This window comes from Cyprinodon variegatus, unplaced genomic scaffold (assembly GCF_000732505.1).
Source record: "Cyprinodon variegatus isolate N-32 unplaced genomic scaffold, C_variegatus-1.0 Scaffold16, whole genome shotgun sequence".
NCBI classification, from domain to species: domain Eukaryota; kingdom Metazoa; phylum Chordata; class Actinopteri; order Cyprinodontiformes; family Cyprinodontidae; genus Cyprinodon; species Cyprinodon variegatus.
In genome coordinates, this window is record NW_015150469.1 from 170,059 (window position 1) to 195,407 (window position 25,349).

At 36.2% G+C, this 25,349-nt stretch overlaps 2 protein-coding genes across 4 annotated transcripts in view; one reads left to right on the plus strand and one right to left on the minus strand.

Moving 5' to 3' along the window:
• LOC107091899 (rap guanine nucleotide exchange factor 3-like) overlaps positions 1-19,834 on the minus strand; it is a 41,992-nt gene extending 22,158 nt beyond the window's left edge. For 2 of the 3 annotated variants that reach the window (XM_015386125.1, XM_015386114.1), the window contains exons 1-4: positions 19,702-19,834; positions 12,255-12,305; positions 11,777-11,862; positions 1,828-1,872 (exon numbers count right to left, since the gene is read on the minus strand). In XM_015386125.1, the coding sequence (XP_015241611.1) occupies positions 1,828-1,872; positions 11,777-11,862; positions 12,255-12,303 (180 nt within the window). In that variant the 5' untranslated portion in view covers positions 12,304-12,305; positions 19,702-19,834. Of the gene's footprint in view, positions 1-1,827; positions 1,873-8,154; positions 8,485-11,776; positions 11,863-12,254; positions 12,306-19,701 lie in introns of those variants that run through there. The other variant, XM_015386134.1, reaches the window with a different exon arrangement.
• A 1,907-nt stretch (positions 19,835-21,741) lies between these two features.
• On the plus strand, positions 21,742-24,810 carry slc48a1 (solute carrier family 48 (heme transporter), member 1). Its single transcript, XM_015385265.1, has 3 exons — positions 21,742-22,023; positions 23,859-24,026; positions 24,124-24,810. The coding sequence occupies exons 1-3, from the start codon at positions 21,894-21,896 to the stop codon at positions 24,258-24,260; spliced, it is 435 nt and encodes a 144-aa protein (XP_015240751.1). The 5' UTR covers positions 21,742-21,893; the 3' UTR covers positions 24,261-24,810.
• Positions 24,811-25,349: the final 539 nt, after the last annotated feature.

Here is a 25,349-nt window from a genome sequence, read left to right on the forward strand (position 1 = left end):
TTCAGTCATGAGGAAAAAAAATGGCATATCAGTATCTCAGAATATCATTTTGTAGCATCTTAGTGGTTCTTGTGTTGTAGTTTTGAATTTAGTAAGCAACTTCTTTAAATCTGAACATGAAAGTCTGGGTTATTAAGTAGCAGCAAGTCGCTGTTCCAACTGGACAATGACATCCAATGGCAACAGAAAATGTGGAGTTGACTTTAAACTGGGACTGTATTTTCAAGAAGAGTACTGTAAATTATATAGTATACTCGTCTGACTTTTACATCTTTAGCCTCAAAATTGATCATTTTAATTGAATAAGCCCTTTTGCTCAGTGTGATCCTAATGTATGATTTTAATAAGTGGCTTTAGGATTTGGTGCCAGCATGCGCTTAGCAACCAACCAAAGCAAGACTCAACCCCTGCAGGCAGCTCCTGCATCATCCTACTGTCACTTTCAGAAACTGGAAAATAAATATTTTTATTGATTTTCTTTGAGGTGAAAGATGCACTTTACCTCTTCAGTGAAATAGGGAAAACTGAATCTAACCAGAAGACTCTTAAGGTTGCTGAAGCATGGTATTGGTAAAGGTTCTCTCCCCATCATGGCACTGAAGAAGCTAAGATAAAGCAGCTCCAGGGGTCTGGACTAGATCGAGTAAGGACTCAGAAAGGTGCTGAGGATCAGTAAACCGTGAGCTTTTAAATTGCTCTTTAAACTCGTTATGGCTGCCCGACTAGGAGTGTGTTTTCTAAGACTTGCTTGAGCAGCCGTGCGAATAGTGCAACAACAAAAGAACACAATCAGCATTTTTAAAAGATGCATGCTCTGCAAGTCTGCATGTTCCTAAAGGTCAGCAACGGCTGAAGACTTCAAAGTCAAAGTCGAGTGCTTTGAATGACTGATCATGCTGAGATTTATAAGGGTTTTATTTTTATTTCTACTTTTTGGGTTGTTTAAACTGGGTCAGTCCACGTTATAAAGGTTGTAAAAAAAAACGTTTTTAAAAACTTTTCTCCCTACTTTTCAGTATTTTTTAGTGATGTGATCAGAAATATTTTTAGGTGGAGAGAAGATAACATAATGAAGAACTACCCCTTCTCCACCTGTTGCTTTGCACTAAAAGTCAGCTGGATGAAAATAAAATCCCCACATTTCCCACCTACTTATTTAAAAGACAAATATATTAGTTTGAAAATATTTTTAGGAGCATAAAACATTTTTTTTCTGGCTATATGTCTTAAAGATGAAAGCTGTGCTGCCATTCCTCCACCTGCTGCTGTAACCTGCAGATTGACCTGGTAACTTACAGAGGGCTTCAGATTTTTTTTTCTCTGAAAAAAGAAAAAATCTGTCTGTTGGGGATTTTAGTCCAGTTTCAGAAAATAGCCTTATAGTGTGGAAACTATAAAAGGTGCCTATCATAAATCTTTAGTAACAATGCCTTATAAACTACAGCGGGCTAGCTGCAAACTTGTGTTTTAAATAAAGGATCCAATAAATTAGATCATTCTCTACGTACTTATTTTGAAAATGTATGCTTATATCATGATATAGTTAAACCTTGATGTTTTTACTCAAGATTAATATACTGTGAGAATGGCAACCTAAACATCAGCCTGTTATAAAAAGATGGTCCAAATATAACGATCTTCATTTTTTAAAAAGAACTTTGTTTTTCAAATGATTCATATTGGTTTTATCAGTCTATTTTTTTCAGGAGATCACTTTTCAAATCACTCAACTATTCTGAAATGATGTCTCCCACTGTTCAGAAGAAAACATTGAGTTACTACTGGCTGTAGGGAGGAGATATACAAAAGAATGTTTGGCATACGCACCTGCTTCATAGTGTTCTTTGGATCCAGGGCCTCTGGCAGTGGAGTCTAGGAGAAACAGAAAGAGGGGCTTTATTCTCATTCCCTCTGATCTACAGACTGCTATAAACCTCTAAAAAAAAACACTTGAACTTCTGCAGAGCAGTTGCAGCATGCTGCCCAAACCTGTTGGATGAGTTGTTTATGACAGCCCTTGCTGCATTAAATAAACAGATTTAACCAACTGGAGAGTTCAAGCAATTTTAATAATATTTTCACTGTCATAAAGATGAAGGTCGGCACAAATATAGTCTAAATCTGGAACAATTGTCTGAGAGTCTCTGACAGAGACATTAATCGCTATCAGAGAGTGGGTAGGTGTCGAGTGTGTATAATCAGTGGGTGGAGAGAGGAATATGCACAACCTGTTTCCTCACATGTTGCTGCTTTCAGCTGACTGCAATTATTGATTTTAACAGCATTTGATGATTTTTTTTCCCATTTTTTCCACTCTCTTGGCTTATCTTGCTACCACATATATATAATATACTCAGCAGTGTTATAGCTGCCCTTTGCCCTTAGTAGGACTTCCTCCTTCTTGCTTGGTTTTTATGTATTTATAACCTTCATGTTATTACTACTGTGTAACTGTGTTCCCACGGTAATTGTTTTCAATAAATCTAGTTTTATAGACTTATACAAGCTCATTCCAAGCAGAATTGAGTTATTCTCTATACATCATGCAAAATGTCCCAAATTCCTCATATTATATAGATTGTGGTGTACCATAAGGGTATGGATTGGGCTTAAAATTATTTCTTGGTAGAAACATAAATGCATTTTTTTACCAGTGTTTTTACATTTCGTCTTTAAACTCAAAACACAAATTATTAATGTTTAAGTTATAAGAGCATTTTTTCCACTTTTTTCATAGTCTATAAGTGATTGTGAATCTAGGAGACCATTAAGTTTGCAGGACTTTTTATTTTCTCGTTTTAATTATCTACCTTTCAAATGAACTGAAATCATACTCTTTTTTTTTAAATAAACAGAGGTTTATTAGGGTGTTATTAGGGTATATAAGTCATGTCCTGAATGCAGTTATTAATCCCTATGTGAATTGTGAGTGCAGATTTGTATAAGTGTAATATGTGATTGCTTAATAGGTTTTTGTATTTCGATTTTCAACTGTAATTACGAGTAAAAAGATGTAGGATTAAATAAACTTAAACTTCCTTGTTTTTTCCAAATACATACATTAAAAAGGATAAATGTGATAATTTATTGTTGTCCTTTGGTCATTTCTATGTTTATATAAGTGGGGTAGCAGAAAAACGTTTGTGTCACTGGGCTGTTGAAGTAAGGAAAGAGTTAAATATAAAAAAGCAATCATATGACATAGTTAACAGTGACATAAACAGTAGCTGGTGTTATTAATCCGGAGCTGTGATAAGGTCTTCACGTCAGTGATAAGCATCAGTGTCTCTATTCCTTCTGCAGCCAGACCTTTAGGCGTGTCTTATCTGTCCTGCAGTGCAGCCAATCAAGGCATGCACAACTATTCTGTTTCACCTTACCCAGAAGTTAAATGTTTTTTAACTTGAGTGAAAGAACACCTTAAAGAAAACTGAGACATTTATTTGAGATATTCTTTCCAAGCATGTCATTTGAATGTTTGTTAGTTACCCTCAAGCAGTGCACATGTCTCACCAGTGATGACTCCAGTTTGTCTTTTAAAATCAGCTCTAAAGCAAAAATGTGGAGGAACTGGTTGCCTTCCAGGACTACAGAGCAACACATACATAAAACCCTCCTAACGTGACAGAGCATGATGTCACGGTGGCCGAATTATCTTCTCATAAAGACAATTAGCTCATTTTGCAGAGTGCTCTTCTTTAGTTTGCTTAATGAAAAAACAGCAACTTAAAAATAAACTTGAAAGAGACCTTTACTCAATAATCTTGAAGAATTTCAAATGGAAAAGTGAAACACAGATACCAAACCCCTCAGGCTTCAGTGCTCATCTAGTCCTTAAATTCAAAGAAAAGATCATCATTTGCTCAATATCAACTAAGTCTCTTTCAGTATAAAAAAAGTCAATTTTGATTAAAATCTTCCCTTAAGTAACACATACTGCCTTGTATGTGTGAAAATTGTGCAAAAAAGATAATTTGTTAAATGATCTGGCCAATCAAAATGGTTTAGATGATAGGAACAAACGAAAAGCCTCAACAAGTCTCTACATATATATTTGTTTCTTTTTAATCATGTTTCTGCTTTTCCTAGAAACTAATGTTTTGTGGGGCTGACGAAAACAAACACACACCCTGTAGATTTACAGTTGTTTCTACTTCAGCGTTGTGCAAATTTAGAACCGGAGGCTTTCAACCCTGCTCTGTGTCTTCCTGTGACCTGGAAACAAAGCCTTCCACTTTGTACATTCTTCTCCACACCCCTCTGTAAAACTAGCGGGGGAGCTTCGGGAAAGGTGAACAATAAACAATACGCTATTAATAACCTGAGTTTAATAAAAAAAAAAAAAACTGGACATTCCAACATCCCTTATCTGGGGGTGCATACACAATATAGGGTTTTTGCTTCGGTCTACTTGAAAACATTCCTAAAATATCTATGAAAGAAGAGTAAAACTGAGGCGAATCAGTTTTAAAATGCTGCACTGAAGTAGATAATTTTGTTAATAGCAGTAGAAAATATTCGAAATCAGAAATATATAACTGAAAGGTTGTAGATCCCAAACTTATTAGCTTTTGGCCCTGGTAAGGGGAGAAAAGACATATTTTAATCTATAGGCTGGACATCCAAGCATTAACCCAAAGTAACTTAGAGCTTTAAGGTTTCTCCGCCTCCTCCTATACGCTGGTGGTCAGCTGACTGAAAGAATGCTACAACACTTTCCATCCTTCAGAAAAAAAAACAAAGATTTGTCTATAGATATTTCCGTTTGATAAACACCCAGACAGTTATGGTGTGGAAAAATAAATAGACCAAAAAACCATGTTGGTGACATCATCATGCTGTGGGCATTCCATTTACATTCGATCTATTTTAAAACTCAAGCTGAGAGGCTGAGACAGCTATGTGAAAAGGCCTGATTTTTGTGAGGCTCAATGCGGATCACTGCTTTATACGTTTTCTGTCCTCCTGAACTCATATCATCTGTGAAGTAATCCTTTTTTTTTTGTTTCCTTGATTTTTTCATAAATATGTTCTGCTTACTATATACTCAATGTGCAACAACACATTGTATTTGTTGTCCTAAAGTGGATGTGCTTTACTTTTTAACCACATCTCTCTTCCTGCCAGACCCATGAAATTGCTGCTGAATTGCTGCGTAGTCTGAATACAATAGACCTGGGGTCTATCTCAGTCAGAGCTATGCAAGCCCTCTTGCAAAAAATCGCGTTGGGTGTGATCATCCCCATTGACTCTACAAGAGAGCTAAACGCCATGACCTCGTCAGACACGATTTTCTGTCAGATCGGAAACAAAATCGGATTTGGTGCGTTCATGGCTTTAGGTTGCTGGTTAGGCTGATAAAATCATTACTATTGTAATAATAAATATTCTAATAGTTTTATGGCATTGGGAATAATAAATATTGTACGTTTTTTAAGATTAAAAAGAAGCAATTAGCTCTTTTATTCACTGGTAATCTCACACTAATCAAAGAACAAACAACACCAGAAGTTTTATTTATTTTCTTTTAAGTGTAAGCACTTTTTAAAAATATATCATTACTTTTCATAATATATCACCCTCAATTTCTGCTTTGTGATGCTGAGTTTGAGTATTTCTGTCAGTGGTTTCCCAACTACACCCTGACTCCTGTTGTAGGGTGAGGAGAACCCATATTTAGAATTAATTGAATCCATTATTACAGGTCAGACCGATTTTATTATAACAAAATATAAAATAAGTGCATTTTTGATCTCTAGGCACTGATCTCTGACTGACACAACACCAAATGGCATTTTTCTGATTACCAACTTGGTATGTCTTGACTTTTTTTTTATACTTCTCCACAACCAATGATTAGGTATTGCTATTTTTTGAGACCGCATCGAACTGAAAGTCCATAATCAGAAGACTGTGGATCACTGATTTACAAGGGATGAGTCTATGACTACTATGGAATAACTTAGCCTCATAGCTTTTAGTTTCACCCCCATCTATGGCTTCCTCTCCTGTTTCATCTTGCTCCCCCTTAGCCTTCTGTAGATCTCTTATTTTACTATGATTCTGACTAAAACTTAGAAATTGTGTAGAAGGTCCTACATTTATGCTTGTGATTATTAAAGATACATATGAGGGGCCATCTTGGGAGGACGACCCTGCTCATCTGGCCTTGGCACTCAGTTGGAATGGAAAATCCTCCCAGGTAGAAACCCAGAAACTAGGCCAAACAACCAGAGTTAGTACCAGTGGAAAAATGTCAAGTGGTCCTGTTCTAAACAGATGAAATTACAGGATACCTTTATATAATCTTACCTCCTTTCAAGGGACTAATGCTGTGATTGGAGTTTTCTTCAGCTATATGGAGTACTGCTAAAGCGCTATTCCCTCAACCCAATACACCACTGTTGAGCTGGCTGAAAATCACCATTTTACATTGTTTCTTGCTTAAAAGCTGTTAATATTTCTGGGTACTTATAGAACACATTGGGTTTAAAGTCCGCCACTTGGAAAAATGTGGCTTTTCCCCTTCAGGTCCGAGGAGATTTCCTCACTCAAGTGGAGCTCAAGTATCTTGGTGTCCTTTTCATCAGCGAGGGGAGAATTGATAGACAAATTTGTGTTGCTGCAGCTATCGTGGTGACGAGAGAACTGAGTGAAAAGGCAAAGCCCTGAATTTATCAGTCTCTACCTCACCAACGGAAATCATGAAATCTGGATCATGACCAAAAGAACAAGATCCCAGATGCAAGCAGCTTAAATTAGTTTCCACTGCAGAGTGGCTGGGCTCTCCCTTAGAGATAGGATAGGAAGGTCGGTCATCCGGGAGGCTCTAAGTAGAGCCACTTCTCCTCCACATTGATAGGAGTCAGTTGAGGTGGCTCAAACATCTGTTTCAGATGCCCCCTGGACACCTCCCTCGTGAGTTGTTCGAGGCACATCCAACTGGGAGGAGGCTCAGGGATGACCAAGGACACACTGAGGGGACTATGTCTCCCAGTGCCTCAGGCTTCCCCCAGCAGATGGATGAAATTTCTTGAGAGAGGGAAGTCTGGGAGATCCTATTGAGACAGCTACCACCTCAACCCAGTCCCCAATAATATTGTAACTCATTACTATGAGTACTAATAGAGGACAAACAGACATAAAGAAGTAACACCCTTCACCTTAGTAGTACCTTTGTAAAATTAAGTTAAAAAGTAATAAACTGCACCTGGATGTAAACAGTTTTAATAAGCAGAAACTTAAATTAGCTGCTTAAACATGTGTTACACTGCTCTTTAAAGAGCAAAATAGCTATAAAGACTGGATATCTATTACCAAACATGGAGGATGATTATATTATCATTAGGAAAAAATAATTACAAGCATGATGATGAATATGTAACATTAAAATTATAGATCATCTGAAAATGTAAAATGTATAACTAGGCATAATTAGCAAAGCTACTTTATATAGGTTGCTTTTTTTTCAATATAGAGAAACAAATGAGTTTTTTTCATAAACACATTTGAAAGGAAAAATAAATAATTTTTCCTCACAAGACCACAAAATGTTTGCCTTAAGCATAAGAACTAAGATGCACATTTCAGGTTATGATATATTATAGGGCTGAAACAATTAATCAGATTAATCGAATATTGAAATAACCGTCAACTAATTAAGTAATCGATGAATCGTTAAGTGGAGTATAGACTAAAACCCCATTAGAGCAGTAATTATGCCAAGATTGTAAAAAAATATGTGAACATTTTGCATTTATGATTAAAAAAAAAGATTTTTGTCTTTAATATGTTCAATCCAGAACTCCTAAAGTGGAAACATTTCAGTTTCACTTTATTTTTATTTAGTAAACAATCTTTTGGTTTTCCAATTATTAATTGATTAAAATAAAATAAAAAATCAACAGATTAATCGATTTGGAAAATATAACTTAGTAGAAGATAACCCTCAGATCTTAACCCTTGTGAACAACATCTGGAATTTGCCAGAAAATCATGATTACAGTTTTCTAACTTCAGCAGTATTAAATAACAATCCATTTAAAGAGACACTGTGGCAATAAAGTCATTTTTGAGATCCTGAATATATTTCAATAACTTTAGAAAATAAAAAAACCGACATGCAGAAATGTCTCCGCAGTAATCAGCACATACCCAGCTGATGCCCCGTATGCTCGGTTTCTCCACCGAGTAGCGATGAGGGAACACTTGATAATTATGAGTCCGAAACAGATGCATCTTGAGTCAAATCAAAACCACCGAGGAGCAAGTTTCCCTGTCAGAGGAACCGCACACGTCTGCTTCAGGTCCACACATTATCCCCAGCACACAGCTGGCCGCCCTCTCATTTCTGCACGGCAGCCACTCAGCAGCGGCGTCAGCGCATTTTGAGACACAAAATCCACACAAGACCTTGTTTCTGTCTTCCTTTCGCATCAAGAAGTGAGAGCTTTCAGGACGTGCCTGCCTCAGTCAGGAAGAGCTGTGTAATGTTCAGCCATCCCGTGCGGCACAGGCGCACTTTGTAGCAGAAGTGCGTGTGCGCGCACTTTGGCCAACAACTCCCTGAAAGGCGGCCTCCCTCTGGCAGCTTTACTACCCAATTAACGATGCTGGATTTATCTGCTCTGACATATTTGGACTGGATGCGGGCAGGTGCATACTATTCTTTATTTCCATATTACATGAAGCTTATAACACAAAAATACATCTTGGTACATAAACATTTATTCTACAGTTATATGTCTGTACATATTATGTATGTGAACAAAAATCTTTTGGTTTTATTATGCTTAGTGTATTTAATAATTTTTAAAATGTGTCCATTAAGAGCAATTCCTTGACCTGAAGATTAGGTGATCAGTATTTAGGATGCAGGTGTCCATCCTATAACCTGAGAGTTGTAGGTTTAAGTCCTAACTCTGTTCTAGTTGTTTTCCGGAGCAAAACTTCACCCACATTTACTACTGATAATAGCCATAGTGTATGGCAGACTTGCATCTGTCAAAGTCCATCCATGACTATGTAATTTACCCACCATCTGTGAGTGTATGACAGGAATCCCCTGTCATTGAAAAGGTGTTGTAAAGTTGGGGACACACCATTTGAGTTGCCAACCATTGTTTGCTTTAGAACAGAGTCCTGAGCAGTTATCTTAAATACACCAAACTCAGTGAACCATAATGTACTTGGTCCTGCTTCTTCAGTCAACACTAAGTATGAAGTGATGTTCCCCTGCAGGTATTGTAGTTTGTTTTGTTCAAAAGCTGCAGAACTTTGCGCGCACACTGTTATCAGGTGAACCAGCTTTCTAACTCAGACGGCCTGTAGCAGCACAGATAAACTGCAGCAGAACAACATTTAAAGTCCTTTATTAAAACTTGTGTCAACTCTCTTTTTGTTCTTAATGCAGGTATTAAGCTGTTATGTTCACATACCAGGTTCGTGGGATCATCAAGTTCATAGTAAAAGTTCAGCTGTGCTATAAAAATTCATTTTGGAAGGTATTAAATACCTAAAAACACACAAAAAAAATGTCAAAATGTTGAAATCAGGGATGTTTGAAAAATACTATTTCTAATAATGGTTAATTTCTAATAACACCTAATAAAATCCTACCAAAAAATGTCTCTAGAATATAAGTCAGGATGTTGATTTACTCAGTTGTTATTCTCGTGAATCTATAGACAGTAACACCCATGGGTGGTATCATAGTTTATTATACCAGCATAGAAGAATTTAATAACTATTAAAGGACTTCAGATTAAGAACATTTCTTTGTTGGATGTCTTTTGTTACCAGTAGGGTTGCCAACTCTATGAAAATTAAATAACGGACACTTACCCAGGCATTGTCTTTGACCCTACCATGTATGAATTTATTTTTTACCTTTACTTGTGTCTGTTAACTGAATTTAAACATTTAAATAAACACCAAAATAAATGAGACAATAATTTTGTTTCTTAATATGGAACATTGCCTTTTTTTCAAGGGACATTTGCAACCGGATTTACAAATTGAAGTTTCTGTCTTGCTACGGAAGTTAAGCTAGTTTACCTTGTTAACAACCGCACAATAGCTAAGAAAAGCACCTTATAAACATGCTGAACCCCTTAACTCAGCCATATAACCCTTTGCTATAGTTACCAGAAACAAATTGCTAATTAAAAAAATAAAGAGTTCATTAGAATTAATAAATACTTTCTGTTATAGCTGAATTATGATAGTGCTAATGCTAAACTTGCTAGGAAATAGACTTTGTAATCTCTGTCCCCTGCCTGCTAGTTTCTTAATCCTGAGGAAGTCATTTTCAGTTAAATAGATTAAATTCAATGAGATGCAGTTTATTTAGACAGAATCCCTCCATCCATCTATCAATCTTCTGCCTATTCTGTTCGTCTTAGTGGGGTCAGTGACCATCTCTGCCAATCTATTTTCCAGAGGCAGGGGACACCCTGGACAGAGACACACAAAGACCTCCAACCATGCATACACACTCAGATCTAAGGATAATTTAGAGATGCCAATTAACCTAACATTCATGTTTTTGGAGAGAACCCCCACATGCTGGGGGACAACAAGCAAATTTCATGCAGAAAGCCCAGAGCCAGGAATCAAACCCGGAAATAAAACGGTGCAGCAGGTTTTTAAAATGCCTTTTACTATATATATATATATATTAAAAAAAATCCCATTTAATGAAATGAGCATATGGTGGGGTTTTAAATAGGGTTCAATTTTGTCATGACCTGGTTTATGAAATATACATTGAATTGTACAGATCCTGTGTCTGTCCAGTTCTAGATTATGGAGCAGGAGTCTGGGGTTCCTGTCAACAACTCTATAGTGAGAAAATCCAGTGCAGAGCCCTGCACTATGTCCTAGGTCTGCACTTAAACACTCCCAAACTGGCTGATGATGGCGATATGGAATGGGAACTATGTCAAGTCGGGTACAATGGAGATATGGTGAGATTGTGGAACAGATTATCAATAAATCATAGATTAACAAAACACATTTTCCATTGGGACTCCAACATTAATATATGGGTTGGAGAGATTTAGGTTATGTCTGAGAAGGCTGATTTGGAGTAAATTTATAGAAATAAAATGAGATATAATAATGAACAAATAAAATAATTTTATTTTAAAGTTTATACAAATACATGGGTTAGCAATATCCCATATTTAAACAAAAAAGTGTTTTTTGTCATATATACTGTATATGCACAGCTCAGATATCTTACTTTGCCTTTAGCATTAGAAATTAGACTGTTTCAGTCAATCCCAGAGGAGGATCAAAAATGTTCCCTTCAGTAATTAAATTAAACTGAAGATTAAATACACTATGTCTTTTATTATTGTTATTAGATGATTCTCAGAAATAAATAGTTGGATAAATTCCTTGATCTTAACCCAGATTTCTTTCATACGAGTGAGGAAAATATACCACAGTATTTATTTACCATTTGTTTCAGTTAGCCAGGTGCTAGCCCATAGGGGCTGAGGACCTTTTACAGTAAATGGCACAAAAAAATTTAACTCTATCTATCTGTCTGTATAACATTTTTTGCCAAAATCACACTAGTTCATATTTCTAAGAGTCAAACCGCACTTATTTTAATGACAAAATTATATGGATATTAAGTTATAATTTGGCTAATTTAGCTGAGTCAGGAAATGAAAGAATTTATTAGAATTAAACGAAAATACCTACACATTAAATGATGTGTACTTTTCATCAGTGCGTGTTTTACTTGTTAATGCAGATTACTTACTTCACCAATATCCGGTGTGCGCCGTCTCGGCGCTGAACAGAAGGATTTCACCAAGTTTTCCATGGAAAAGTCTGCTTGAACAATATCTGAAAGGCAGAAAAGTGAGATAATAATTAGGTTTGTTATTTTACACAAAATAAAAACTAATGTATTGTCATTTCTTTCTTTTTTTTGATTATGCAGTGTAACCCGATACAGACATTTTGCAACAAAATACAATGTCATTCATTTCAACACTTGAATTCAGATTGTAAAACTCAATGTACAGATCAGTCACTCTGAATTTATTCTCATCATTTAGGCCAAATATTATGGCTTACTTAAAGTAGACCCGGCATTGATTTGCTCAAACTCAGCATAAGTTTTTCTTTTCAACATATTTAACCACACTTTTTTCCCACTCAACTTTTAAATGCAGAACTTGGATACAGTACTCTGCATAAGGCCAGCTTCATTAGAAATAACCTTTTTGGCTTACCCTCTTTGTGGATGTCTTCGACATCTGTCAAATCAGAAGTCTTCTCCATGGCTGTGTTTGAGGTAAAATAACAGAACATTATTTTTTTGCAAAAGTAGTTAAAGATAAAAAACAACATAATTAACGAATGTTTTGCTAGTGTTGAACTATTAAAATAAATGTTTGATGATATGCTTATGTTATGTACCCATGTAGGTCTACAAAATGTAAACAAGATATACTTTCTCTTACATCATTTCCCCTTCATTTGATCACAGTCAACTCTGTCTTGCAGTCTGTTATGCAAGAATTGTTTAAATCCCTGCCATTGTTCCAAAGCGGGGCTGCCCTTCCTGTGCTGACCTGAGAGTCAGTCCGTTTGCCAAGGTTTTCCACAAGGCACTCTGAGGAACGTCAGTTCTGTCCTGCTTTCAGTGCATTGATCTGCTTGTTCCCCCAGTTGGACAGTCATAGGACAGCATATTCAAACAGCCTCTTTTGTTTATGTCATTAAAAGCCAGGGCACCTGCAGCTCACCTCAGCATTTTGTTTTTCTTTTATAGACAAATATTACATTAGCGCGTGTGGGCGAAGGATGGATTAAAAAGCATGCAGAAATCAGTTAGCTTTGTTCTTATTGCATTTGCATCAAACACATAAAAAAATACCCCACTCTTTTTAACCCACAGTGATGCATGTTTACTGCAAACATCAGAAAAAAGAAAGAAAAGAAAGAAACACCTAATCGGTTTTGACCTTTTAGGAGTCATTCATTATGCCCAAGAAGAAAACACAAAAAGTTAGAATCAAAAGGTAGAAACAAAGCAAAAAGTCTTTATATGGCTGAAAATGTCTGTCCTTTGGCTAAACCTGATTTTCTTTTTCCCTTTAAATGTCATGTAGAAGTTATGTAATGTCACAATATGTAGACTCACATAAAAGGAATCCATCCTATGATAGTGAACACAGTGACAGTTGACAGGAAAAGACATATTTGGGCAGTTTGATGGTATCAGACTGTCTAGACTGACTTCTGTGCTGCTCATACTTTACAGAAATAAGGCTGTTGAGACTCATGTATGTTTATGCCAAAAAGAAAATAGCCACTGGAGGCTGATCTGTCAGTGATGATGGGGATATTAGAATACAGGGATTAAAAACAGATTATTTCCTTGATAAATAAAAATAATGATAATTACCTTCTGGTTCTGGGTTAACATGAAAGATGCAGCAGAAAAGTTATATTTCAGCTTTATCTGTGTGATCTTTCTTATAAAAAAAGTTTGAAAATAAAATAGCGCCCTCTTATGGCATTTCTGACGTCTTGCCGTTTTCACAATCATTCTGAGAGCTCAGATCACTGTTGCCAAGGTATAGTATATTTAAAAATGTTCTGATATTTGTTTGTACAAATTATTGGCACTAAGTTTTAAGTACTCATGTCTGCAAATGTACAGGGTGCTAGAGATTCCCTTTCTCCTTAAACATTTCTTGTGTTTTGCCTTTTGTGTGATTTCAGATCATCCATCAAATTGTAAAATCATTTCAAATGTGAAATATGAGAGTTTCTACCTTGTCTAATCTGTTTGTGTTTGGTGCTGTTTTATGTTAAAATTCAAATCTGCTGATCTGGTTTTTGACAATTAGGCTTTCCTCTCGCAACCAAAGATTATGGCAAATTAGATTAGCCTTTCAGAAATGTCACTGCACTCTAAATGCACAATAGGAAGAAATAAATGCAACATTTTTTGTGAAATGAAGAGGTCAGGGGTCAAATGGTGTTCTGTCTTTAGCTTTACATGTTAACTGTCATATCAATCGCATAAAAATGCAAAAACTTCAGTAAATAGAATGGAGATGAGTTCATATGAGGCTTTGAGATCAATTATTTTTAAAATTATTGTCGCATATAGTTTCTGTAGACATAATATATTCATTGTAAATATATATTTGCATATACTGTCACTTGAATCTATGACATATTTCTTTACACCTCATTTCGATTCTATTTAGTATAAAACTTCTTGTTTCTCGAGTCTATATCATATATCCAATTCTTAAAGCTATTTGTTGCTGTCAGCAGTAGCTGAGCTTGTACCATATGTGGCTTCTTGTAAGGTCTTATTTGCTTTTTTTTCATTATCAGTATACTTTAACTTGAAAGACAAATAATAATAAAAAATAATAATAATAAAAAATCCTGGAATTCTGGAATTCACAGAATAGGATTATTAAAGAATTTGTAAATTTTGATGGAAAAAGAAGTATTTGGTCAATAACAAATACTTCAGAGGTCAAAGGTGTGCTGTAAGTCTTTACCAGGTTTGTACACACAGTAGCAGGTATTTTGGCCCATGTGGATCTGCTCTGGAACGGGGATGTTTTGGGCCTGTTGCTGAGCAACACGCTTTCAACCCCGGCCAAAAAAAAACCAAGGGGGTGAAGGGCGGACACTGGCTAGGCCACTCCAGGACCGTGAAACACATTTGAAGGAGCCATTCCTGTGTTTTGAGTGATGTTCTTGGGATCATCGTCACTCTGGATGACAAATGTCACGTCCCATTTTCAGTTCTCTGACTGATGGAAGAAGGTTTTGTCTTACAATCGCATGATATATGGCCGTATTCATTATTCCCTAAACGCAGATCATTCAAAAATCCCCTTTGTAGAAAACAGCCCCAAAGCATGATGTGTCCACCGCCATGCTTCACAGTAGGTACAGTATGTTGTTCTTTGGATGCAACCTAACATTCTTCTCTCTCCAAACACAATGAGTCGAGTTGTGTCAAAAAGATATATATTGGTTTATCTTAATCTTCTTCTGGATTTTCCCTATGCTCTCTAGCAAACTGTAGATGGGCCTGAACATTTACCAGCTTAAGTTGGGGGACATGCCTGGCACTGTAGGATTTGAGGCCCTCTGGTTGTGAAACTGATGGTAGGTAACCGCCAGTGTAGTTCTGGGATCTTTGCTCTAAAGTCTCATGATCATTTTGACCACACAGGATGAGATCTTGTGTTGGGCTCCAGAACAAAGGAGTTTATCAGTGGTCTTATATGTCTTACACAGTTGTTCTGGCAGTTGATTTATTCATAGATTCACTTTTCCCAGCCTGGTGCAGGGCTGCAGTTTCCTTCCTGGTGTCCTTCAACAGCTTTTTGCTGATGGTTTAATTTTGAGTCTGACTGTTTGAGGCTGTGGACAGGTATCTTTCATCCCGATAATGAGTTCAAACAGGTGCAGTTACAGGTAAGGAGTGGAGGACAGAAGAGCCTCTTAAAGAGGAAGTTACAGGTGTGTGTGTGGGCCAGACCTCTTGCTTGTTTATGGGAGACAAAATGTGATTTCCTGGATTTTTATTTTATTTTATTTAGTCTCTAATAGGTAAAGTGTATCTACAATAAAAATTTCCAGACCTCTCCCATCACTCTAAATAGAAGAACATGCACAGTTAGTGGATGACTAAATGTACGGGATGCTCTTTGATGAAAACAGAAGGGATTTTAACTACACCATTTATAAAAACATTTTATGAAAATAAAAAGAAACATGCAAAGGGATGCTACTGATTATTTTTAGAAAGTTGATGAAGTATTTGGTCCTCAAGATTTTATCTGTTGATCAGAAATCTAGTGTATTTACGGATACTGTATGCCCTCCCCTAAATTAATAGGCATTGATGTGACCCTGAGGCTTATGTTAGATGATCAGAGGTTAAGACTGTTGATTTTTATTAGTCAATGCAACACAAACTGCCTTCTGCATTTATCTTATCATGCTTAGGTAGGTTAGAGCAGCTTGCAGCACCCAAGGAGCAATCTGTGGTTCCTGCAGAGGAAGTCAGAGTGGCAATCTGTGGGGTTTGAAGCAGGTACTGACAGAATTCTCAGAAAACAAGCAATCTTGTTTACCATTATGCTACAACACCCCACTGGCCCATTGCTACCACAACCCGAAGTGACATGTAGGTAGGTATATTGATGAAGGAAACTTTATCAACGTTGGTTGATTTCAGATAGAAAAAGTAAGCTTGCATAACACTATTAATTCATTAACACTTGAAAAAGTTTGCTTGCATTGCCTCCTTAGCTCATTGATAGAAAATAACTACAACTGTGGTGATACCTAAAGAATAATAAAACAGGACACAAAATACTGGTCCACAAATGTCTTTTTCATGCTGTCTCAATAATAGTGAATAATGTCACGTTAGGTGATGAGACACACTGCTTAGTTCTCCCTAAACAGAGAAGATTCTTTATTTCTGTTTAATTGTAAGCATTTTAAAAATCAAAATATTCTTAATGCAAATATTTTATTGCATATTAAAATACGCCAGAGCACAATTTAATCCTCTTTTAGTGATAAATAATATTTCAAAATGTATTATAACTGTACATTTCTTGAGATTGTTTGGTTATTTCCAGCACATGGCCCTGACCTCTCACTTCTTCTCCTATCATGGCTTCTTAATAGTGAACCACATCAGATTCAACAAACAATCTTCACTTCAGTAAATGATCATCAATGATCTTTGTAAACTTGATGCAGTCCACCTGTGCGTAAGTGAGCGCGTGTTCATGAACTGCAAATCTGGATAATTACCACCCTGATAATTTCATATAAGGCTATGACTTCGATTCTTGTCAGTTGGTGTTCATTCACAAAATTGGCATTGAAGATGAAGAGGGAAAACCTTACTGGTATCGCAGATTGAGGTTCTGCTAACTGATTAGCAGAATTAAATAACCAGTAAAAACTGCACCTATTAGCCTATGATATAAAAATCCCCACAAATATATACCAAAAATATCACCCTGCCAATGTATCAATTTGGCTCTACTTTAAACTATTTTATTCCCTCAGTTTACATAAAACACTGATATGCTTTCTACATGGATGTCTAATTGAAAGAAATGACTTAACAACACTTTCTATGATCTTATTTACGGTCACTAACTAACATAAACTGCTCCAACTGGAGGAACTACAAGGAAACAGAAGCCTGTAAAGAACTTGACTGAACTTGTTCAGTTTAAATTATTTGTGTTTTGTTACCAATATTTGATGATTTTCACCTTAGTGTACATTTCATATTAAAAGTCTCCCATTTCCACTGTAATAAAGCATCTATTAACATAATAAGAAGAACAAGATAGATTAACCATTTGCAAATTGATGTCATATCACTCCAGAGGCTGACTTTATGCAGCCCTGCAGGACCTTCAAAGTAAGACACCAGGTACTCTACAAAATAAAAGCCTTAATAATATACTCAGCATTTTATTGCATTATAGGGATCTTTATCATGACCCCAGTCGCCACTAAGTATGGCGACGCCAGTCACCATCAAGCAAGAAGCAAGCTGCCACCTGGCATGGTGACATATTTCTCCATTGAGTTTCACGCTCTTACCCGATGTCAGGTGAACCCAAATAACCCTATGAAGCCTTTGGTGCCACCCTGGCTTTGCCACAGAACCTAAAGCTGTACAAAAACAACTATGCATCAAGTGGCAGGCACCTCCAAAATGACCTTTGGGAATTTTCTAGTTCAAGTTATTATCCTACCTACATTATGTTAAGTTATTATCTTAACATCTCACTCCTGGCGGCTCAGCCCTACAGACCAAAACCAAGAATCACCTTAAGCTCCCAGGAAAACTGTGGTGCCGAATGAACTTAGAGAACTTTAGCTTAAGCTGGTGAGACACCTTCCTTCACTGTTTTATGGTAGAAAACAGAATTTGTGGTTAATCAGTTGTTGCAATCATAAAGGCTCTGTGGCAGCAGGGCGGCCTCAGACCATCAAATTACTGCCCCCACGTTTGTCAGTTTGAGGGGGGGTTTAATAACAGATATAATGAGAAAAACGATGTCTTAAAATCAGTCAGTCTTTTCTGTCTAGAGGAAATTTTAATCCAACAGTCTTGGGGATAATGGAGATCTTGTTTAGGAAATGTAAGACAGAAACATATCTTTTTGCCATGGAACTCTCCCATGGATGCCATTTTTGTTGTGTCTCTCTTTTTGTTTTTTGCAGAATCCTTACCACTGATCTGAACTCAGTCTGCACAGCTCTGGGTTATTCTCTGAGATCCTGGATGAAATGATAGCTTAAATTATAGCTGGCCGCTTCTTGGGAAAGTTTACTGTTTTATGCTTTTACTATTTGTTGATAACAGCCTTCACTGTAGTTCAATGGAGTCCCAAAGCCTTAGAAATGTCTTTGTAGCCATATTTCTAGACTGATAGATCTCAGTTACATTGTTTCCAATCATTTCATGTTTTTTGTTTTTTTGTTAAACTGGGGTATAGACTCGATTTCTATCTACTTCCTGTTGTCAAATAGGCTGAGTGATTCATTAATTCCATAAGTCTTGTATAATGTAGGCAACAGGTACGCTAAAATAAAAAATTGGGCCTGTTTTTTTTAATAGTTATTTATTTATTTATTTATTTTGTTATAGTATATATAGTATATACCCAAGGCTGTATAATACACATAACCTTGGTTGGCATGGGTAGCTTTCTTTGTTCAGTAAATAAAATCATCTTGAAAACTGTTTTTTTTTTCTATTTACTCAGATAATCTTTGTCCAGTATTGAAATATTTATTTGACGATCTTAAAAATTTACTGAAGTTGTGACCAAAAACAATCAAAAATAGAATGTCTTTTCACAGCCCTTTATGTGAAAAAAGTAAAGGATGAAATTTCAGGTTTTGATGTCAGATATTTATAGTTGTATTGTTTAATCCAGCAAATTGTTCTGTTATCTGAGTCAGTGTCTATTTCTCTCTTTCTATTTATTTTGTGTGTTTCTATTTAGATCCTTCGGGAATGGGAGTGGGATTTCCTGCAACACATCAACGCCCATGGAATGTACTTTGTCAACTGTCTTTGTTGAGCACACACACATACACATGTGCACACATACACACATACATGCAGTGACACACGTCCACCTTTTCCTTCCTTTCTCCTGCCACTTAGCAGCCACAGGGAAATACATATTTGATCTGTTTGACCTCGTGGTCAGAGGAGGATTGATGCAAAATGTGAAGCCAATATGAAGCCAGGAATAAAATCTAATGCAGGAGTAATTCAACATGCCGCAACAGTTGCTAATCTTACGCGCTCTCATAATTGACTACCTTTTAAAAGTGTCTAGATGATGACGTGCAAACAAATTAATTATGATTAAAAAGTAGAAGCAAACACTTTTTTATTTCATAATTAAGGCATGGTTAGTTTCATTTCAATTTTGGAGCAACAATAAAATAAACTTTCATGCACCTGGTAAATACTGCTCCAAAATCTATAAATATACACATAATAAAGCCTACATGATTTACCAAATTATGAATAAAACACATTTTCTAAAAAAAAAAGATTTATTTCTAAAATGTGAAAATAAAGCGCTGATCTGTCATTTACATTACTGCCATCCATGTTCAGAGACTTACCACATTTATCCACTTGTAAGGCTTGTCGGCACACTTGTTCTCTGCTTTCCTGTTTCCAGTCGTATTTTCTTTCATATGTCTGGGGTTGATCTGCCAGTCTGGGTCGCCCGTATGAGTCGTGGGGAGGGTTAGTGGACACCGTTTCCTGTATCTTTCTGATTGGTCATGAAGTGAGCGCCTAAGGGCATGAGCTGAATTCAGCACAGACCCACAGCAGCAGGCGTGTGAACAGCATAGTTTTTGAAAATTTGCAGTTTTTTTTTTTTTTACTTACAATATATAACTTTCAGACACACAGTTGAGTATTGTGGTTTCCTTCAGTTTTGCTTTCGACTTGCCATCATGCAGACATGCAAAGGAGCTGCAATCAACCACAGGAAGGCTTTCAACTTTTACTCAGTAACATACATTTTCGGTCTATTGCTGCTAAACATCTCAGACAAAGAAAAACATTGGTTATAATACTTTGCATAGAGTTAAAGCTATGTTTTAATCTTAATTCTGGCTTTAAAAATCGATTAATGTAGCCAATTTTATTCTTTTATGGTGAAAATGTGTAGTAATGTGCAATCTATACTGATCAGCATTCAATGCACCTGTTTAAGCCCTGTTTTGAGAAAAATAAAACACATCCTCTTTGAAATAAGGTTTTACATATCAGCGCATGAAAAGAGTTACCTTGACCTTAAAGACTTTGTCAACTCTAACATCAAACACACAGATTCTACTGTACTGTTATTATTATTATTATTATTATTATTATTATTATTATTATTATTATTATTATTATTCAATAAATAAATATAAAGACACATTGGAAAGGCTGGAAAAAGAAAATCAAGTATGAATTTACAAAAATGTACAAAGAGTTTATAACTGCCTCCCAATCTGTGGTTACAAAACAAGTTAAAATTATCCCTATGGCATCATCAAGCTTTAAAGATATCAAAGGCTTTTATGTGTATATACATAAACAAAATCATGTGCATTGTGAATAAAATGTTCTATTATATTGCTATGAAACCAAAGTGTTTCACATGCCATCTCAGTCAAATGCAGTGCTTGACAACCACAGTCTGCATAACTTCCAGACAGACAAAACGGAAGTGCATTGATACTCTTTACTGTGAGCAACAGGTGGGTTAAAATGTTGGGCTATTGTGTTTTTCTGAGTGTTTAATATTTGCACAAATAATTAACAAATCTTAACATTTCATGTTGAAATTGACGTGAACTCCTTGAGGAATTTGAACTATGTCTGAATCATTACTGAGTTTTAGCCAGGTTTATTAGTCCATAGGGCTAATAAAAGCCCATAGCCCACTGTTTTTAATGTTCTTTTTTTGTTTCTGCATTTTTTACTTTATTTTCTTTATTTATTTTTTCCTACTTGCTTTGATTCTGCTTTATTTTCCTGTATTTTAATCATGTAAAGCACTTTGCATTGTCTTTGTACTGAATTGTGCTATACAAATAAATTTGCCTTGCCTTGCCAAAGGACTAATAAAAGCACTGAAACTTTGATAATTACTATTGATATTTTTATGGCCTAAAATCAAGGATTTGGGTCTGTTCTTGCGATATTAGATCTGACGCTACATTTGTACAGTTGATCACACTATTATTCTAGAAAAGCTTGAACGTGATTTGGTAATTTTATTAAAATTCACCTGTGCCACCAAAATCAAAATGCTCCTTTACTTTTCTCCACTAGGGGCAGTATCTGAGCTGAGCTGGCGATGGGGAGCTCCTCTGAACAAAGATAGGTAAATAACAAAGAGGATGGGTGACTTGCACCAATATTCTGGTGGCTCTCGCTGTTAGGCTTGACTCTCCTTATTAAACTTTAAGAGACTAATTTAGTCTGTGTTGTTGCTCTCTGTAGCTGATTTCATAAAGCACATTTTTAGTGTTTGGTTGACTCAAATATTAAAGTTGTGTAGAATGTTTTCGCGGGTCTGTTTTAAAATAATCCACGCTGTCAGGCGTCGTGTTTCTACTGGCTGTGAGCCTAGGGGGATTTCTATCTTGTCGTTTTCCTGTTGCTGAGGATATTACATAATATGGCGGCTGTAAGCTGTTGATGTAGGTCAGAGCCAAAACATCGGATCTGTCCTTTTTTTAAATACTAAAATTGTAAAATTTTTTCATCTTGCTTGGCCGTACAGATCTGTCGCTAACATTCTTTTACAATGGGAATCAGCAGGATACACATTAGCATAGGCTATGCTAGCTGCGGGACTCTGTTTGGATTCTCTGCCTTCTTGGTTTGGAATATCGCCTATAAACAGCCATGGACAGCGGCTATGGGAGGCCTGTCGGGTATGTTTATGAAACATAACTGCTATTAATGGCAATAAATGTTCCAGTATTTGTTATTATGGATCGCCCTTCAATCAATCCTAGATGTATGGCCCAGACTGCGGCCTTCTGGGGCTAAAATGCTGTAACAGGCGCCACTAATCACTCCTTAAATATCGACTAAGGTCTGTTTAAATCGCTTGAGGATAACATTCGTCAATAGGATCATATTCAAAGATGGCCCCCGGTGCTATGGGGCCAGATTGGACTTTTATTTGTGGGATCCCATGCTTATAGTTTAGACCAAGTTAAAAATGTTCTACAAGCAACATTTATGCGACCCTGATATTATAGTTTTATATTCTGTTATTCATTTATAAATTTCTTATGCACTTTATACTTGGTGTCCATTATCATCTTATTTTGTATGGAACATTTCAGCTGTTTGTTCAGATTCTGACTTAGGAGACTTAAACCAAAGTTGCTCTTGGCCATCTCCTGCATGTTAATGTTTTTATATTTGAGTCACATAACATTTTTCTTTCTTTACTGTAAACTATGAGCTCATCGTGAAAAATAACTTAATATTATTTGTTGAGGAAATTGAAACAGAACTTTAAAGGTTAAAAATGGCTATAGAGGAATTTTTTTCTCTTGTCTTATCAGAACAAACACAAAAAGTCAATTAGAATCAAGACAAATCAGTGACAATTGGTTTTGGTCATTTGATCCTAATTCTTTTAAAATATGCAAGAAATCTAAAAATATAACATGTATGAATAAAACACTTTTTGTTTTCCAAGTGTATTTTTTTATATATATTTTACAAAGAAAACATGCTATTCTAGCTAACATATGAACTATATTAGGGCTGAAACAATTAAGCGGATTAATCGTGAAATGTCAAATTTACCTAAATTGAATCCTAAGCTCTGCAAATGAGTGTGTCGGTTATTTGAGATTAGTTTTTTATCCTTTAAACTGTTGTTTATACCTTTTTTCTCCCCTGTTTGTTGCTGTGTTTGTGTTCTCTGATGGGGGCTGCTCGCCCCGGGCCTTAAAGCAGCTGTTTGTGCCTTAAGCTCTTAGGATACCCATGTTTGATTCTATGGCACATTTTGAAATGAGCTCTTCTATTAAAAACCCTTAATTCGCTATCTTAAATGCACATCAGGTAACATTCCTCAGCTTTAAACAAAGCAGCAACAGATTGTGCTGTCAGTATTTATTTACAAAAGTTTGTGTATTTAAAAAAAAAAAAAAAAGAATGATATGCTTGATTGTATTTAAAATAGAAAACAAGCATTTAAGACTGAATTGAAAAAAATAAAATAAACGGAAGCTTTGCTGAAAAGCTGTTTGAATAAACATGATTGTAAAAAAAAAAATTAAAAAAAGACAATACCAAAGCAGGTTTCTTGTCTCTATCGTGCAAAATATTATCCTTTAATTTCCATTCAGGTAAGAAGTGGATTTCTGATTAGTTGAAGCTTTTAGTCACCTGCTTAAGAAACATCTATTTCTAGCTTCTGAGCTGTAGGTTTAAAGCTGAATTATATCAGGGATGTTGGAATTCATTCAGTTTGTTTGCCAACTAAAATATTAGAAAATGACCCAGTTTTTCTTTCAAGACAAAATTTCATGGCCTTTTTTTAGTGAGCAGAAAACTGGTCATTTAGGGACTTTTATATGAGGGAACTTTTTAGTTATATTAAAACTTATCCTTATCCTACAGGTAACTGATCTATGTGCTGAAGAATAGAATGATAGAGCGTCCTGTCAGAGCTTTCTATAATGATGCTAGTATTTATTTAATCAAGCAGAAAACTAATCGTTGTGTTTTCTTCATCTGACAGGAGTCTTGGCGTTCTGGGTTCTTGTCACACACATCATGTACATGCAGGACTACTGGCGCACCTGGCTCAAAGGCCTCAGGTTTTTCATTGTTGTCGGAGTGCTCTTCTCAGTGCTGGCGGTAGCTGCTTTCTTTACCTTTCTAAGCCTGGCCATCACGCAGAAACACTGTAAGCCTCTCTTGGTGTCAAATCATATTTGAAAATGTATCGTAACTGTTCATTTCTTAAGTTAAACCCTTAACTGTTTGTCATTTCCGCCCCACAGCACTGACCAACCCGCGGAGCCTTTACCTGTCCTGCGTTTGGAGCTTCCTGACCCTCAAATGGTCCTTTCTCTTGGCCTTGTACTCTTACAGATACCGCCAGGAGTTTGCTGACATCAGCATCCTCAGCGATTTTTAGCCAGAAGGATTTTTATAGACTTCAGTGAAGGTTGAAGGATTTACGAATGCCAGCAGGAGCTGGACTCTGAGCTTTGTAACAACGAGGAGGAAAAGCAGACATGGTTGTTTTGGAAGTCAGGTGGCTTTTACAGCAAGGAGATGCACCTGTTACACTAGCTTAACGAGCTTTTATCTTCGTCTTGTAACCTGTTCTCCTACCTAACCACGAGTTACAGCTGAAAGTCCATGCTTGTACAGACTGGATCCGGGCTCTGCTGGGAATGAAGGGAATTTTTCAGAGCAGATTGCATCTCCGGATTGTTTTATGACAAAACAATTAGAGTGTAAGAAAATCACCACCATTATGGCGTCATAATTCAGATTTGACCACAAACCAAAACAACATGCTGAACATGGAAGTGCACATCTGGTTGGTTGATTCCTTTTTATTTTTTCTGTAGGATCATCTAAGAAAATAACATAATAATTCATCATCTTCCATGGATATCTGGAAAGTAGATGTTTAGATGTCAGTGGTGCTGAAATTGAAGTAATTTTCATAACCCCCCCAAAAAAACAACGAAAACATAATGTTGATGGTCCTGATTCTCTTTTCTTTGAATATTTCACAGCAGGGAAAATAAGTGTTAAATAGATCAATGTTTTTTCTCCTTAAATACTTTTCTAATCACAGCGTTGGTATTAAACTAAAACCAGCTGCTGATAACAAGGTAATTAAAAACATACAATACTTCATTTAAAAAACCTTGTTTAGATTAAATGGGTGGTAAAGGTGCTTCTCGTTAGAAAAGCCTGTTCTTTTAGTAATTTCAGCCTAGAAAGAAAGAAGCTAGTTCATTGCTCAGGTGTGATATCTTTTTAAATTTAATTTTTTGCTCCAGCTCTTGATGAGCTATTTTAGCCTGTTTTTTTTCTGTTCTCAACTGTTTTAGACCCTATTCTTTCTTAAAAATCCTCNATAAACTCTAATTGACGACTAGCCCATAAAAACTGACAGGGTTGTCGGGAATGTTTCTGGAGGCACTTCCTGCTTCTTTTCATTTCAAGACATGAGAAATAAAAGCTGCTTTAATGATTCAGAGTAGGA

Excerpts from the sequence above, each read along its gene's own strand:
- slc48a1 (XM_015385265.1), top strand. The coding sequence starts at position 21,894 with ATGGGAATCAGCAGGATACACATTAGCATAGGCTATGCTAGCTGCGGG. Across the intron at positions 22,024-23,858 it reads GGCTATGGGAGGCCTGTCGG|GAGTCTTGGCGTTCTGGGTT; the intron begins GTATGTTTATGA and ends TTCATCTGACAG. Across the intron at positions 24,027-24,123 it reads GGCCATCACGCAGAAACACT|CACTGACCAACCCGCGGAGC; the intron begins GTAAGCCTCTCT and ends TCCGCCCCACAG.